General features: G+C 37.2%; 1 protein-coding gene across 1 annotated transcript in view; it reads right to left on the reverse strand.

Moving 5' to 3' along the window:
- Positions 1 to 14022: 14022 nt before the first annotated feature.
- Positions 14023 to 17630, reverse strand: part of LOC135086563 (dynein axonemal heavy chain 5) — a 61529-nt gene continuing 57921 nt past the window's right edge. The window contains exons 43-50 of the mRNA XM_063981315.1: positions 17432 to 17600; positions 17180 to 17332; positions 16115 to 17090; positions 15884 to 16040; positions 15423 to 15575; positions 14945 to 15077; positions 14460 to 14601; positions 14023 to 14228 (exon numbers count right to left, since the gene is read on the reverse strand). Of these exons, the coding sequence (XP_063837385.1) occupies positions 14117 to 14228; positions 14460 to 14601; positions 14945 to 15077; positions 15423 to 15575; positions 15884 to 16040; positions 16115 to 17090; positions 17180 to 17332; positions 17432 to 17600 (1995 nt within the window). The 3' untranslated portion in view covers positions 14023 to 14116. The remainder of the gene's footprint in view (positions 14229 to 14459; positions 14602 to 14944; positions 15078 to 15422; positions 15576 to 15883; positions 16041 to 16114; positions 17091 to 17179; positions 17333 to 17431; positions 17601 to 17630) is intronic.

The following is a 17630-nucleotide window of genomic DNA, read 5'->3' on the forward strand; positions in this document are numbered from 1 at the left end:
GTGTCGTGTACCTACTATTGACCACCCTTGAGATGGGAGTTGTTTTACAAAACCACACCCTAGAATATGGCTAAATACTTTAACTACCCATAGGTCGACCACTATACTATACCCACAGGGCTTTAAAGCTAGAATTCATTTTCACAAAACCTAGATCATTATAAAATTAACAGGTTGATTGAATTCTGATTAAAATATAGAAAACTACTATAGGTATTGAAATTGTTTAAGCATAGAAATCAATTAATCCTTACCGCCTTGGTGAACTCATCCCTGCACAGGCGGTGCACGGCAGACACGTTGCGCGTGAGAGACACGCGCGATTCGTAGTCGCACGGCACGAGCTTCAGAGTTATCACGATCTGCTGGTCGTGCACCATCGTGGCGACCGAGCAGAACTCAAGCTTCATGTTTTGATCGTCGATTATAGGTGGGTTGCCGCCCTGTTGATAAACGATTGGATGAGCAATTTTAGAAGTTGACACTTAGGTAATTATAGGAACATACGAGTAGCATAGCTCATAGCTATATACAGGGTGTCCCAAAGATAGTGTCAAGCCGAAGCCCAGAGGTAGAGTATCACTTTTTTTTTAGTTTAAAGCTGTTAAGTAGTAAGATTTATGTTCACTATAAATAAATTATTAAGATTCTAGATTCATATTATTGATTGATTCATCTTCGTCTACTACTTATTATATGTAAAAGCTGTTATGAAAGCTCAAAAGTGCTCAGGTCCACTCAGTTTTGGTTTTAAGAAAAGAACTGTCCCATATTGCCAGCCAGGCATATTGTGCGTCAAAGGTATATTAATAAGGATTCGTTATATTACCACACTGAGTGGTGTTCATATTTTAATAATAGGGGATAAAGTATGAAATCGACTATTTTTTTTTCAATAATCATTAGTACATAATTCCTTAATACAAAAGCTAGTCGTATGTTCATTATTCTTTTACCCTACTGCGCCAGAAGGAGGGTTATGTTTTTTTTTCTTTTAAACTTCATTTCAAGCACATATGTATTTACGTATAAAACGTATTTAAATAAATCGTCAAAAGTGGTGTATTATAAGTACGTTATCGTTACAAAAATATGAACATCTTTCTACAAGTATATTTTTTTCCTTTATGTATCCTATAAGTAGCTTAATAATTCAGATTTGTGATTCTTTAAAAAATTGTAAAAATGGTATGGAAAAATGAATTTTCTCAAATTCTTCATACAAATGGCATTTTCATACTTTAACACCTATTATTAAAGAATATACGGATAAATAAAGCCTTCATGAGTGAAAAATAAAGTAAAAATGTAATAATAAAACTTCGTTAGAAGTAATGCGAAAGTGGATTGAAAGTTCGCGGCCGATAAAAAATTCAATAAAATAAAATAGGACATAAAGATTCATCGTTTTTTTTTTAAATATATTTCCCAAAGCACTGCAAAATGTGACTTCGACAGCTAACAAAACTATCTGTTCTTTTCTAAGCGGTTAAGCTACCAGAAATTTAACAATCCTTGTTTTTGTTTGGGATAGCGATGATAAAAAATAACATCCATTAATCTTGATTGGTGAGATCTATGGAGAAATCTTGTCGATCAGCCTCAAAATTTAGTATCTCTAGTACTGTAACTAATACTTAAGTACGCAGCAGACCCATCAAGGGTATGGCGTTCAACTCGGCATCCTTCGAGTGAAAACCGAAGGTCGGCGGGTTCGGTTGCGCGCGCACCCGGCGCAAGGGATGTGGCGCGAACACTTAGCGTCAGCAAACTCCTGGATACTCTCTGATCTGCCAATGAAATCAGACACCGAACTATTTTCAGCCGAAGACGTCCTGGGCCGGCCGGAGCGTGTCTCGGGTGCTCTCATTCATTTCAGATTTCCACCACCCTTTTTGTTAGCATGAAGGCTCCTCAGATAAATCGGAAGTCCAGTAACTTGATAACCGCATTCAATTTTTACTCAATTTTATACAGTTGTTTATGTGCTTTGGCTAACTTTTCTGGGTTTATTCGAAGAAACATGTATTATTGCCAAAACAAGATTTTTACAGTAACTAAAAAGAAACATAAATTAAGGCCGCTAACGTATCAATCCACCTTCGTATATCGTTTATTTTTACTTTCACGTACACTTATCACATGGGTGTAGGACTTCTCCACTTATTTCCAGTGTTTTCTATCCGAAATGAGTCTTGTCCCGGCCGGGCCAGTCGTTTCTACGATGTCCTTCTCCGTCCATTGTTACGTGACGTTACGTTCCGTCCAGTGCAGCACACAGGAGTTCCACCACCAGCCCATAAGGTGGGTTTGACCTGCCCAAATCCTTTCAACTTACTCGCTAACTTGGCTGCATCGATCAAAATAGGGCTTTGTTTATCTGGATTCTTATTTGTTTGCATACGTAAAGCAGATCAAACACAGATACCCTAGACCTGGCTGAATAAGAATTCTAGGAAGGACTAAGGCCCGGTTTTTTGATTCTTAGTTAAAATAACCAATGGTCAAGTTTGACAGATGTCAAATGACAAGTGGTTAAATATCAGAAAAAAATGTTTTTTGAACAATGGTTAGCTTGACTTTTAGTACATTTTTTAACTACTAGTTAACATTTTGTTAATATTTAACCATTAGTAGCAAAATTTAACAATTTGTTATTTTAACTACGAATCAAAAAACTGGGCCTAAAAGAAACAAAGGTAATGGAATGAAGCTCTCATGAGAAAATGACTCCAACTGCTCACCTCCACTACTACCAATCGAATAATATTAACGGCAGTAGTCTACGAATATTAGAACCTAAAGATAAAGAATATCTGACAAGTCTTCGATATTTATTTCCTATAAAGTGAAGTTCTTAATGCCATGTAGGTACTGGTTGAAACTGCAATTGGTGTCTTTAAAGATATCAAAACCCTGCTGAGACCTGATATTCCTGGAAGCTGGTCATCATCAACTCACGTTTGCAATAAGACGACTTAAGTATCGAAAACTACAGAACTGTACTGAATAATAGAGAACAGTTTTAAAGCAAAAATATAATATTTTGGAGGCACCATCACAGAAAATACTTGGCGTATGAAGTAAATTTTATGTAAAATTGTCAAAGAGGCAAGTGTTGGCAATGAAAAACTTAACAAATCATGATTGACGAGTAAAATCTCCACCAGAATACCTAACTGCTACTATTTGGATTAAAAAGAAATGGCGAGATGAATGAAGTCATACACTTTTCAGACGATAAATAATACAAGCTGGGAAAAATAAAACTAGCAATGGTGCATGGAACATGAGCATCTAGAGAATGAAAACATTAATGATGAACCAAAACCTGATAAAATATGTGTTCGACTTAAACCTTAAACCAAATGGAATCTAAGAAAGAAGATTATCAAATGAAAGCACTCATTCTTCACAAAATAAACGTTGTCATCCTCAATATCAGTACCTATGATCATAATATTACAATCTTCTTATTATGGACGGTGTCCATACATTCGCAGAGCAAATAAGCACAGCACAAATTTGTTCACACTTATTCATATTGTTGAAGAAAAACATTCGCCTTTGATCTGCTTTGCAAAATATGAATTCATCAATGAAGTTTTAAGATACTTGGTGTCAAGAAACTCTATTTTTTTTTCTTTGTCCTATGTCCTATTGAAATTATTCTTGGTTTGCTAGAACACGCATGCTCACTTCTTTCTTTCTTCTTTCTTTTGACGCCACGTCACGATGCAAAATGGATGCCCAAGTCCTTTGTAACAGACTCTGGTTTAGTCTTATGATTGTAATGCAAACGCGTTTTTCTTTGAAGCACAACCCCATGTCGTGATTGTTATGCATCACCACTTGGTCCTTCAGGACTTCTGACAGGTACTTTTCGTGCTTGCATGTCTCGTAGTGTCTGGTCTCATGTATTTTTTTTAAGTGACACCAGACCTACATTCTTTATGGCCAACAAGCTCCTTGTAATAGTTAAGCTTGTCCAAAGACGACTCATAACACCCTTAGCAGTAGCTTTGTCCTATTGCACTTATTTATCACGTTGCAAAATGGATGCCCAATCCTTTGTAACAGACTCTGGTTTAGTCTTATGATTGTAATTCAACCGCGTTTTTCTTTGAAGCAAAACCCTATGTCATGATTGTCATGCATCACCACTTGGTCTTCCAAGTCTTCTTACAAGTTCTTGTTGTCTTACAATACCGCGTAGTGATTGGTCTCGTATCAAATCTTTTTCAAGACAAAGAACACAATTTCACCCATCATCTGATCAATGTTTGTAGCCTTCAGCCTTCAGAAAAGAATATTACTAGCGATGATACTTCTTTGCCCATAGATCACTGTTGTAGGATTCCGTAGAGAAGTATACTTGACATAATAATATGTGTATCATGATCTTGTTTGTGAGTGGGGATGGCCGATGTCAGAACTACCTTCTTGACGGTCAGCAAGCTCCTTGTAATGATTTAGCTTGTCCAAAGACGACCCATAAAACCCTTAGCAGTGCCTTTGTTCTATTGAAACAATTTGTTCTTAGTTTTCTAGAACAACAACCTAGGTAACCTTTCACGCATGCGCTGTTCTTGATGACGTCGCGCCCAAGTATTTAGTAACAGATTCTGATTTTGTCTTATGATTGTAATGCAACTGCATTTTTTTAGGCACATCCCTATAGGCTCTATCATGATTTTCTTGAAAGAAAGAAAGGAAAAAAAATTGATGTCTCATCTCATATCAAATCTTGTTCAAGACCAAGAACACAACCTCATTCTTCATCTTCCCAACATCTGTGGCCTTCAGGAAAGAAGCCAAAAGTGCCAACTGTCTTAATTTCTCGGCTCAGTGTCTACCATTACCCAACATTTAAAATGTTAAAAACTTAACACGGAAATTTCAGGTCCTGCGCAGATTATAACGAACATTTTTAGAAAGAGATTGGAGAAAATATGAAAACTATGATTTTTTTATCTTTGAGGAACCCATCTTAGTAATAGGAAATGAGTAAAAGTCGTTTTTATGTTTTAGATCTGTTTATATCCTAACATTTACACTTTGTGTATCTGGTTATAAATATCTTGATATATCTTTATATTTTTATTTGCTTAACATCCAAAAAAGAAACACTCATAGCCCGCTTATTTTTTTTTATACAAGGTGATAATATGGATAGAAATGTCCATTCGTTCGTTTGTTTCAGCCAAATGACGTCCACTGCTGGACAAAGGCCTCCCCCAAGGTTTTCCACAATGTCCATTACCGATTAATAAAAATGCTTAATCATAACATCACACTTGCCGTGGCTGTGATACACAAAATGTCCGACGGTCATACCACAAAATATACAGAAGGTAAACTCATGTATGTACCTCGCTTTGCATACCTCTCTCGCTCGCACGCTCGGCCGTCGCGCTAGGGTTGTCTTGTCATGTGTTGCGTTTATTTCGTTATGATAGAAAAATGTTACTCTTAATACTATGCAAGAAAGACAATAACAGATATCCACGTATACTTATTTATATTTAGTACGTTATTATAGTAATAGTTTGCAAACAAATACACGAGAAGGAAGTAGTATTTAGTTGAGTGGTTGACACTATTATCCAACTAATATTATAAATGCGAAAGTTTAGATGTCTGGATGTCTGGATGTTTGTTGCTCTTTCACGCAAAAAGTACTGAACGGATTTTGATGTAACTTTACAGTATTATTGTTTATAACCCTGAATAACATATAGGCTATAATTTATGACGATCTGTGAAAAACTAAATTTCACGCGGGTGAAGCCGCGGGCAAAAGCTAGTTATCCAATAATTCCTAAAACCTCTCTAAAACAATTCGATATTCCTAATAATTGAGTTGGCTTTCAATTTCAATTTAAATTCAAATAAAAAACTTACTTACCTCACCAAATCAACTGGTAATTTAAAAAATGAAAATTCGGTATTTAATGATGAGTTTAAGCAACCAAATACCGAACAATTATAATAGTTACGACTTTTTCTGTTCACTCATTTTCGTCAATTTCGCAAAACAAAATAACATCACAGGCGGTTGACCGGCGCGTGACTCAAGCGAACCACAGCGAACGTGTGGTGAACGTCTGTCGTGCCACGTCGCGCTCGCATTCGTCCAAGACAGTCTTGCTAGAGCGGTGTCTATGTGTGCGTGGCTCGAGCGCGTTTAGTATGGAGTTTGTCTTCTGTTATATTTTGTGGTCATACGTGCGTCGTCAAAGAAATTGTAATATAAGTATATTGCATGCTGAATGGCTGTACCAGCCAGCGGGAAATATCTCCCCCCGATTATCTGCCGGTGGCCGGCTAGGGATCTGCCTTGTGTGTGTACCAGGCAGGCAAGCAAACATGGTTCCGTACTAACAATGGACAAAAGAAATATATGTCCAAAATCTATATTAAGTAATAAAGTGTTACCAAAACAATTGAAAATAAATATATTCTCATTATGATTCACTATTAATCGACCGCCTCCAGATTCCTTCATCAAATCACCGCTGTGAGATAACAATACATTTGCCCGGTATAGAATTCAGCTCCATCGATTTTCTTAAACTAGGTCATCCAGGTCACCCCTTTATAGCCCCGCGGGTACCTGGATTTTGTTACTAACAGACCTAGAAATCTAGAATTATCTAGATTTTGGAAGCCTAATTACCAAAATCGATTAATATTATCAAATATTCATTTGAGTTGAAATATGAAAATAAAATTTTCACTTTTACATGGGGCGTCATAGTTTTTCTAGCAATCTGTTGCTTCAAAACAAACAACACAATCAATAGTTTGAACAATATTACTTACCCTATTCGCCATGATGAAAGCTTCAGGGACCGCTTGATGACCACTTGAATCAATACTTGGCACAATAATTAATTACTGTATGCACTGCAACCTTCTTCACGAGATGCTCGATCCGAAATGGCCGAATGCATCACTTGTACATAACGCGCAGAAGCACACTACACACGCAGCTTTGTCTGTGAGCTATGTATTGAGATGTATCAGACAGTCCATGAAACTACTTATCTGTGTGTGCGTGACTGTGAATATAGCGGTGCAAGTCTATGCCTTTTGGTACCTTTTTAAATACAACGTTTTTTATATGGTCACATTTTGGATGATAATATTTTATCAGGCGTTTTTCCGTTAACCGAGAGCACGACAATTCGAGTCGAAGGCGACGGCGACACTAGTCATTTGCTTAACTCCCCAGTACTTTAGGCACAGAAAAGACACCCTGAAGCGAAACCAATAGTTATAAAATTTAAAACAGAAGTTAGCATGGGTTGAAATAAAACAAAAAACTGGCTAGGATATTTATGAGGCTAATGAGAACATTCATGGGGCTCTGGGAACATATTTATCAGTAAAAAAATAATGTAATCTGTTTTGTTTGGTCCTGAAGCTCAGCTAGACACAACCAGACTGCTGCCAAGAAGGCTAACATCGTAATCTCATGATGAAAACACCAGCTTTATGTGCTTAAAATGCGTGCCGTTACCATGGCAACGAATTTTGGCATCATTGAAATCACTTCACCTCCTCTACTTCCCTGGTACTTTTGTTACTAAGACGCGTTCCGGACGCCTGAGCTGGTTGGTTGTATCAACAAACCTCTGGTTCTCTGTATTTACTTCTGGTCTTCTGATTGGGAGGACCTTTAACATAATATTGGCGTTTACAAAAAATATATGAATAAAGATGTACGGACATTAGCACATGAAGCTTATCACAGTGGCGTCTTAGCTCGTTGATACAGGCTATTTTGCGACAAAATGTATTCTGATGTGCTGTTGACTGTGCAAACCATTAATTTCCTCATTATTCATCATCAGTAAAAACATTTTTACTTACTTGATGATTTGATGAAATATTCTAATGGTACTAAATAAATTTTTGTTGCTGGTATCAAATACGAATTAGTATAAATTTGTAGTTTTTGGTCTGGCCACACCTGTCTGGCTTTTGCGTGTGTGAGTGACGAGCACACCCACACATATACCAACCCACCCCTCGCGAGATCTGCGTCCCTGGTAAAATGACTCGGCACGAATCGATGTGAACCCCAATTTGACAACTGCTAAACAAAAACGAACATGCGCAATGGGTCCCAAGGTTCCTGTGTGAGTCTGCAAACTAGTCCATCGCGCATATTCCCAAATGATTGATTTATGAGAGAATGTTCTAGAACAGCGCCCCTTAGTACTTACTCTAAAGGTACTATAGGTATATTTAAAACTGATTGAACATTTATTTTAATTTTCATACAAATCGGATTTTACAAAATTTATTTTGTATGAAAATTAAAAAAAATAAAATGATGATATCAAATTTCTGACTTCACCATACCATTTATATGCCCATGTTAACATGGGCTAGTGTCGGCTCATATACCCATTTACCTAACACCCTGTATATTATATCTTAAAAGCGGAAGGTCGCTGATACTGACTCACTCATCACGAAATCTCAGAAACTACAACAAACATGTTCTCAGAAACTACAACGTCTCAGAAACTACAAATCAACAGTGTGGGGTTCCTTTTAGAACGTAGGTGCTCACTAAGACGGGATTTTCATAATTCTACCTCTAAGGGGATAAAACGGGGTCCACCCGTACCTACAAAGTCGCGGGCGGCCGCTAGTAATTTATAGCTACACGCAATTTATAACTATTAGGTACTTATAAGCCTACCTATTAGGGCTATATTTCACCGGGACACCATGGCGGCGCAACCAGTCGCTGCTACCAAGAAAATGTATACAGCTTTGCGCAACCAAACGGACACCAGGTGAGTAACTCTCTATAGAGCTGTATACGTTTTGATGGTAGCGGGCGACTGGTTGCGCCGCCATGGTGTCCCGGTGAAATATAGACCTTAGGGCCACCGCCCACGGCGACTTTTTGTAACGATGCAGTCGCGCTGCTGTAGCGCGTTGGCATCACTTCTGTATTGCGTTGCAAATGCGTCTAACGCGCGTTAGTAGAGATGCTGTCGTCGTTAACGAAACGCGCGACAAAAAGTGGCCGTGGGCGAGGGAGGGCCCTTAGAATCATTTTTGCGAATTAGAGTAATTAATTTTGTCAATTTACAGGTAAATGACCGACATCACCAAAGTTCAGAAGGTCGCAAAATTAATAACAATCTTCTGTTCTTATCCCAATGTCACGATCGGAAACGCGTGTTGGCGTCGGCCTCATTACCTTACCTCCTCATTTCCTTTACCTCCCTAGTAATTCGGTCGCTAAGGAAGCGTTCATAAACCTTCTGACCTCGTTGTCAATGATAAACCGTTGCCATGACAAATAATAATTAATTAACGGATTATATGTACAGGTAGATCGTTTCATCCGGGTCCCCTACTTGTTTTCGAAAGTTGATGGTTCGATTTTTATTATATCATATACGTGTGAGTCACGTTAAAGTGTACATATGAAAATAGATGAAACTAGACCTATTTTTGTCGACAAAAAAGACGTCAAAAAATGTTTGAGATTTTTTTTAATTGTTTATCGAATTTTTTTTCTTCCAATTACTTATTGTAAAGAAAACGTAATAACTTTTAAACTAAGCGGTATATCCTGATAAAATAACAACAGTAATAATGCTAAATAACAGGCAATACTAAAAAAAATACATAAAATACACAAAAAATGCCAACAAATAAAAAAGAATCTGCTTTTAAATTCGTGTTTTTTTGGTTATTTGATAAATTTCTCCAAAAAATGCCCCTATAACAAGTGGTTTTTATTACTTTGTATTATTCTCTATCGTATTATCTTTGTAAAACCAAAAATCGCATGTCTCTATCCCTATCACAACATTTGCTATTTTCATATGTACCTACACTTTAACGTGACTCACACTGTATATAAAGTTTGTGCGAAAAATCCTGTAGCGAAAGGCCCATTAGCGATTGCTCATTACTTCGATAAATTCGTCCAAACGTCGGTTCGAAACGACATTAATTCCTTTGATTTAAACAACTAAAAATTCTAATTTAAATGCAATTTGTATACTAAACAGCAAAACATTTTATGTTATTAATTTTACTCCCCGCACCCCGCGTTTCCCTCAACCAAAAAGTGGTGCGGCGCGTCTTCGTGGATGAAAGTGGCTCCCGACGGTTTTTAAAATTTAGTGCCGGGATCACAAAGTGAACTATACAGAGTGTTGATTTCAATACTCGCCATATTTAGGGAGTTGATTAAGTAGCTTATTCTGATCACGAATCAGTAAAAAAAATGATTTCGAAAAAAATTTAAACTAACTTTAACTTTTAGTTAGTCAAAGAAAAATATGTATTTACACTACCTACTTTACATGGCTTCCTTCAGTAGGCTATCCGACATGACAAGCGAGCGATCCGCGTAGCTCTATGGTGCCGCAATGTAAACTATTGCAGTATAGCGAGCCCACAGTACAGCTGATTTCGCACGGAAAATATTCGCTAAAAAAAAAGTCCACATTCCTTTGTAATTTTTTTTTGGTGGATAATGTGTTTAAGGCTTGGTATTTCTGCTAAAGTAGGTATTTCGCGCTGTCAAAATCTGCGCGCGCAATACTTCGCCGAAGACAGCGCGCCAAAGAGCTCTCGCGGCTACACAGTATAGAAATACGCAGTTTAGAAATACGCAGTTGGTTAGGTTAGGTTGACTTCCTTCCGTTCAAGCGTCACACTCACAGCACTTTCTAATACAAATCATATCCAAGTGATACAATTTAAAACAACTTTCAAAATTTTTGGGAATATATTTTAGAATCGAATAAATATAGAATATAACTGCCAAAGTAAACACGGTTCAAAGAGGCGTGGCGTCACCCGACCCTCCGGAAGTTCCGCGCCGGCTAAAAGAATTTCAAGATTACGTCACCCGAGCTATCGGTAGATCCTCGGGAGCTTGAGCGATTGGAAAAACATTTTATGATCAGTTATGTTACTCGTAGTAGCGATTATTTAGAGCTTGGATAATAAATTATAGTTGTTGCAATTCACAAAGCTTTGCATGTGGTTAATTACATTAATCAGTACACGCATCAATTTTGTTCAGTCTTTTTGTTTATTAATAAATAAAAATATCATACTAAAATTGCATACATATTTGTTTGTATTGGTCTGGGTGTTTTCTTTCCATAATTTATGTATAACGTATGTACGGAGCTCTGTATCGAAAATCACTATGAGCAATAAGCATCACACACGGTTACCTGGAGTGCATTACCGCAGCAAAAAGCTTGCCATCTTAAATGAACGGTATAATATCGAGGTTTCGTCAGTACAGTTGCGAACAAAGGTGTTTGTGTAGTGTAGTTGAGTTGAGAGGTCAGATTATTGAAATAATAAAACGAACATTTTATTTTTTAAATACATTTTAAAAATAATTTACATTACATTACGGAGTGATACACGATTCCAAACTGATTTTTGATGACCATATAAATAGCATAGTAGCTAAGGCGTCAAGGGCTCTCGGTTTTGTAATGCGTAGCTCAGTCTGTTTTAACAAAGTAAAGACACTTAAAATACTATATTGCACATTTGTGCGTAGTCACCTTGAGTATGCGTCGCAGATCTGGAACCCTAGGTACCAAACATACGTCTCTCGCTTGGAGAATGTCCAGAAAAATTTTATAAGGTTTATTTGTTACCGTACCAGATCACAGTATAGTTCGTCGGACTACTCTAACATCTGTAAAAGGCACCACATCCTTCCTCTTGCCATTAGGCGTGAAATATCTGATATCACATATCTTATAAAAGTTATCACAGCTGAGATTGACTGCTCTGAACTCCTAGCTAACATTCAATTTAATGCTCCAAAAAGAATTCTGCGCAATAATGATCCACTATACATCCCCAAGGTTGACTCTAACTACAGGCAAAATAGTTTTCTCTGGCGGGCGAGTAGGAACTTGAACGAATTTGTCAAGGAGACTAACATCGACATCTTTTGTACTAGCATTGCTATGGCGAGGAGAAAGCTAGGCGACCGTTTTTTTTAAGGACAGCTAAATTGTTTTTCTGTTTGGCAATGTTTTCCAATACCTTTTATTTAGGTATACGTAGTATATTATAGTAGTGTAGTACGTAGAATGTAGTAACCCTGGTGCAAAGGCTCACAAAATTTTTTAAATTGTTTTTACCTGTGGGAACCTATAAGTGGTTTACTCGTTGCCTATCTTATGTCATTATTACACACTGTAAAACCCTGGTTTTCCTAAATAAATAAATAAATTACAGATAACAATGAGAGGATGACATTGCAAGGTGGTGCCAGTCCAGTCTTAAATCCGTTGATATTTATGCTGCATCTGCCATGTTTTTGGCTATAAGATTCTTCTATCTTACGGCTTAGACCTTTAGCTACAGACCTTAGACAGTATTTTTGTGAAAATTCTTACGCATGGTGGAGGAAGGGACGCTCTAGACACTCAAGTCTACAAGGAGTCACATCAACTCCAGTTTTAAATCCGTTTACATCTGCTGCATCTGCCATCTTTTTGGTTAGAAGATTCTTCCATCTTGCAGCGTAGACCTTTAGCTACAGACCTTAGACAGTATTTTTGTGAAAATTCTTACGCATGGTGGAGGAAGGGACGCTCTAGACACTCAAGTCTACAAGGAGTCACATGAACTCCAGTTTTAAATCCGTTGACATCTGCTGCATCTGCCATCTTTTTGGCTAGAAGATTCTTCTATCTTGCAGCTTAGACCTTTAGCTACAGACCTTAGACAGTATTTTTAATTATTTATTTGTGTCAGTGTGCTCTTCTAAAGAGTGTAAGACGATTGTATGTAGGTACTATTAAAATGTAATTTTAACTCATTGGTTTTGTCTCATATTTGAGGAATGTACTATGTATCATGAGTAGAGTCTTCGTTTAAAAGGATGCGAACGATTTTTTCAATAGGTAGACAAAATTGATAATTTTTAATTATCAAAAAATTTAAGCTTTCTCCAGTAACACTGATATTATTATACTGTGACTCATCAAAGTCATCATTGTCAAAAATATTGACAAATCGCGAACTGTCACGCCAAAAAAACTGACACGCGTCCGTCCTCCGTAAGCGCCACCGCGCGACTGATTGAGATTGTCCAAGCCGTCATGGACGATTTTTTCCACATTTTTTAACATAGTAACTAAATAAGACGCAATATAAAAATTTCATCCGTTAAAAGCCCTCAAGTTATTTCTGAACTTTAGTTTAGTAAAAGATTTAGAATCTCAAATCGCTTATTTTAAAAATAAAACCATAAATAGAAAACGAATAGAGGTAACTTTGGGAATTTATTCTATCGAGTCAACTTCATCAAATCGTGTTTCCATCCGTTAATAGCCCTCGAAAATATCCTCAACTATGTTCAATAAAAATCTTAGCCTTTAATTTTACTGTTTAGTACCTCAAAAATGAAAAATGAAAACCTCATTTTCGCCATTTTCTCTGCTACCCGGCCTTAAATAGGTCATAATAGATCACCTAAATAAATATGGCGAGGATTGAAATCAAGACCATGTATACAAATTTCACCCTAAGAGAACGGACTTTCAATAAAATATTATTGCCTGTCTTTAATAAAGTAAAAAGATATACAGGGTGTCCCAGAATGGGTGAATCAAACTGCTAGGGGAGGTAGCTCTACTAATGTAGGTATCCCTATAAAAAATATGAAAAAAAAATTTGAGATCGGATTTTTTTTTAATAAAGTGCTCTAAACTCGAAATCTAGTCATTATTTTCAAAAGTTTGTTTCCTTTTATTAATAACATTCATTAACATTTGGGTTAATTAGAACAACTGAACAATCAGTGACATTTATTTAATTAAAATACCATAGCATTAAGTAACTTTTTCAAAAATTGATAATGATAAAATAGAATTAGTCAATGAAATGTAAAATATTTAAAAAAATACTCCAATAATATACAGTTTAAGCAGTAACATTAAATATTATTTATTTTGTTAAACTTTGAACATCATAAAAATACAAGGAACAAATAGCACTGCATTGAATACAGATCGATTGTAGATGAATCGAAATAAAATAAATAAATAGACGTCGATCGATCGAAACAGAGACGATGCTACTACTTGATGTCGCACAGAAGAGCCACCCCCCGTAGGGTCCAGTGACGCGGGTTGCTGTCCGTTTCGAAGTCGATGGACCCCACGTATTTCGCGTCTGTCCTTTGAGGCTTCCTGTAAGTATAAGGTTTTACGTTCAAACTTTTTTTTTCAAATCAAATCAAATATATTTAAATCTCCATCTTCCACCTTTCAGCATGCAAAATTAAACTTATAAATTTTAATTTAGTTAAATCTACTTTGGTTATTTTGTTAAAAAGATGAAACAAACTGGGTCATCATAGGACACATCTACTTATAAGAGCAGCTTGATGTTTTACTACAAATGCTTAGGAGTATACCTACCTATAGATGGGACACTCGTACAGACGAGGGTCCTTGCCAGCAGTCGTGTTAATAGCAAATATGTAGATAACTGGCATTTGCTCGTACAAAACCTTCGGCTTCGACTCAATCAATTTTCCAGTTTTTCTGTCTAGTGATGCTCCTGGAATCACAGATGGTATAAATGAAAAAATGAGCTCACATTTTGCCATATTTTTATGAAGTACTAGCTTTCCGCCCGCGGGTCCGCCCGGGGTGTTCCTGGAAATTATTAGAATTTTTCTCGCCGTAAAAACCATCCTTGGGCTTCAACGAACATTAAAAAAGAGAATTGGTAAAATTGGTCCAAGCGTTGTTGAGTTATGCTCATATCAACACATTTTGCGATTTATTTTTATATTATTATTATAGAAGATAGTAAAATCACTACGATCAGGCACTTGGACAAGTTTAAGGAAATTTAAACAGTAGCTTTATTACATTGAATAAATCAATTCTATATTTACCTTCAAGGAAGAGACCATAAACGTACACTCCTTCAGCCGGTCCCTCGTGCACGTCCTCCCTATTCAACTTCGTGATGTGGTTCTGTAGTACAACCGAGTCCAAAGCCCAGCCTTTATGGCTACGTGTTACTTCCTGAAACAATAAATAACAAATATAACGTTATCCCTACAAAAAAGAAAAATCCTTACGACTCCCATGAAAGAAGTTTTGACGATATTTTCAAATTGAAAGAAAGTAATGTCCATTACGTAAAAATCATGACCAAAAGTGGAATTGTGTAAAGCAATCGTAATCATTTGACAAATCGTAACGTACGATAAAGTCAGTTAAACAAAGCGTTTGACAGAATAATCGTACGTTATGAACTGTCAAATGATAACGATTGCTTTACGCAATTCCACCTCATATTTACAAAAATGTAAGATAATGTTATACGCAATAAAAGTTATTACTTCAGATGCTGTCGCTATTCTTTACCTGTCTCATAGCGGTGAGGAATCCTTGTGGGTTGAAGAAGCCAGTCATCCAGAAAGTGGTCGGTCGGCCGTTACGCAGCCACACTCGGTACTGTTGCTCGCGCTCCAGCAGCTCAGTATACCAGAAACCCAAAGTAGCTGATTCCCAGGATACCTGAGAAATGAAAGTAAGACTGTGGTTATTATTTGAGCTTCGATTCTGAGGAGTGTCGGCTTGTAGCACTACTATGAAGATCACTTTGGTTATAATGAGATTTTCTGGGGAATTTCTTCATAGTTGAGGAACAAGGTGACAATATTTTTGCAAAAATTGCAAACAGTGCAATTGTTCCAAAGGGAAAGTAGTGTTTAGGTACGCTTAGAAAATTATGAAAATCGCCAACATTGCCGAATTTAATTTAACCAATATACACCCATTGTAAACTAAGTATGTTTTTGTGGCAATATTTGGAAAAACCTTACCTTGAGCCATTTTTGTGGAATTCTGGCATCGTACATAGCATCAAGTGATTCTCGCAAACCTTGACTCATTACAATGGTGCCGTCAATTGCCAGTTTCAGATCGCAAAGTGTTGACTGCACAGTTTTGATTACTTTCTGGATCCTATCTATTTCTTGTCTGTAAAAAAATAAAAAATGAAAGCATAATATGCCACAAATACCAATTATTCAATACAATTATGATAAACTTGCCTCAAAAAGATGTTCATGGGTAAAAAGGCCCCCATTTTCTGGAGAGCTTCTTTGACTTCAAAACTGACATACTGCTTCGGCAGCTTGTCCAGCATGTCCTCAGCTAGACGGTACACTATGCTCTCTCTGGTCTCCCCGCCTTGACTTCCACCCTCCTTCGGCTGGACACTGAGTATCGTATCCAAAATATCCTTTGCACTGTTAATCTGGTACGTTATGTCAGCATTCCCATGTAGCCCAAAGACTTCAGGGGTATCTTGTAAAGGAAGTTGGTTGATATAATCCACATATCCCTGTAAATTTCTCGTCTGTGGAACCTTGTAGCCTTTGTAAAACTCAAAACCGGGACGAAGGAGGACATCACAGAACCAAACGTTAGTGAAAGTGGTCAGCAATCGTTTGTCGAAGTCATCTGTAACTCTGCCACCGTACTGGACCTCCCCCAGCATGTAACAAATGGTGGGCCAAGATATTCCTTTCTTCGGGTCAATTTCATCGAGGTGGTTCTGGACAAATTGAACGCTTGCAGCGTAATCTGCTTGGTTGAATTCGTATGGTATATTCCAACCTAGTGGTCCAAACTTACGCCGTTCTTGAACTATTGTATGCAAGAATGCTACAGCATAAAGGAGCGGTGGCCATTGCGATAAAGATGAGTAGTCCAAAGTATCTTGTGTAATGTTTTGATATGTGCGTTTCATGCTAGCTCTAATACCTTGTGGTGGTTCATTGGTAAATTTGATGGCCATCTGTAGGAGGCCAATGGGAAACTCTGTGTGAACTTCAGTAGTTAGCCAAAGCCGGAAGGAGTCCTCAATGTGTTCAGTCTCAATGAGTGCGTCCATGGCTTCAACGCAGAATGGTAAAGACAAATGAATATTTTGCAACAGCACCCAGCCTCCCTCAGCCATAGAGTCAGAAATCATCTTACGGGCTACTATTTCTTGTCCTTGGCCCATGGATACAGCTTTCAAAACTGTAATCAATGATAATGTTACAGTTAAAATTAAAACTCTGATAGATAAGTATAACGTTAAAGTAAACGTAAAATTTTTAGAAACATACCAATTTCTTTAGCCTTTGCGAGGGCAGAGATCTGTGCGGATGGATCAGAGCCGATGGTAAGGATGCAAATAAGTGGGGTTCGTGGTTCAGACTCCTCCCACGTAGTTTCTAAGTTTAAGATGCAACCCTCGCCATACTCGGGTCCTAGTGAGTCTGAGGATGTTAAAAAAATGCATTGAGTTTAATGGAAGTATACTTTATAGCTAAGTAATTATAATTTTTTAACAAGATACATAAGTAGTAAAAACTTACCAACGATGTATTTTCTGGCTTGGGAAAGAGTTCGGTCTGGACTCCATGATCTAACAAGTAAGAGCTTCCTAAACACGTCTAAGCTGTCATTGTAGCCACTTGGTAATGTCTCCTCCTCTGGTTTTGCTTTTTCATACCAAACACGCCATTCTTTTTCATTGGTTGATATCTAGAAAAAATAATAATTAGTAATTTGAAC

The sequence above is a fragment of the Ostrinia nubilalis genome, chromosome Z (genome assembly GCF_963855985.1).
Source record: "Ostrinia nubilalis chromosome Z, ilOstNubi1.1, whole genome shotgun sequence".
In the NCBI taxonomy this organism is placed as follows: Eukaryota; Metazoa; Arthropoda; class Insecta; order Lepidoptera; family Crambidae; genus Ostrinia; species Ostrinia nubilalis.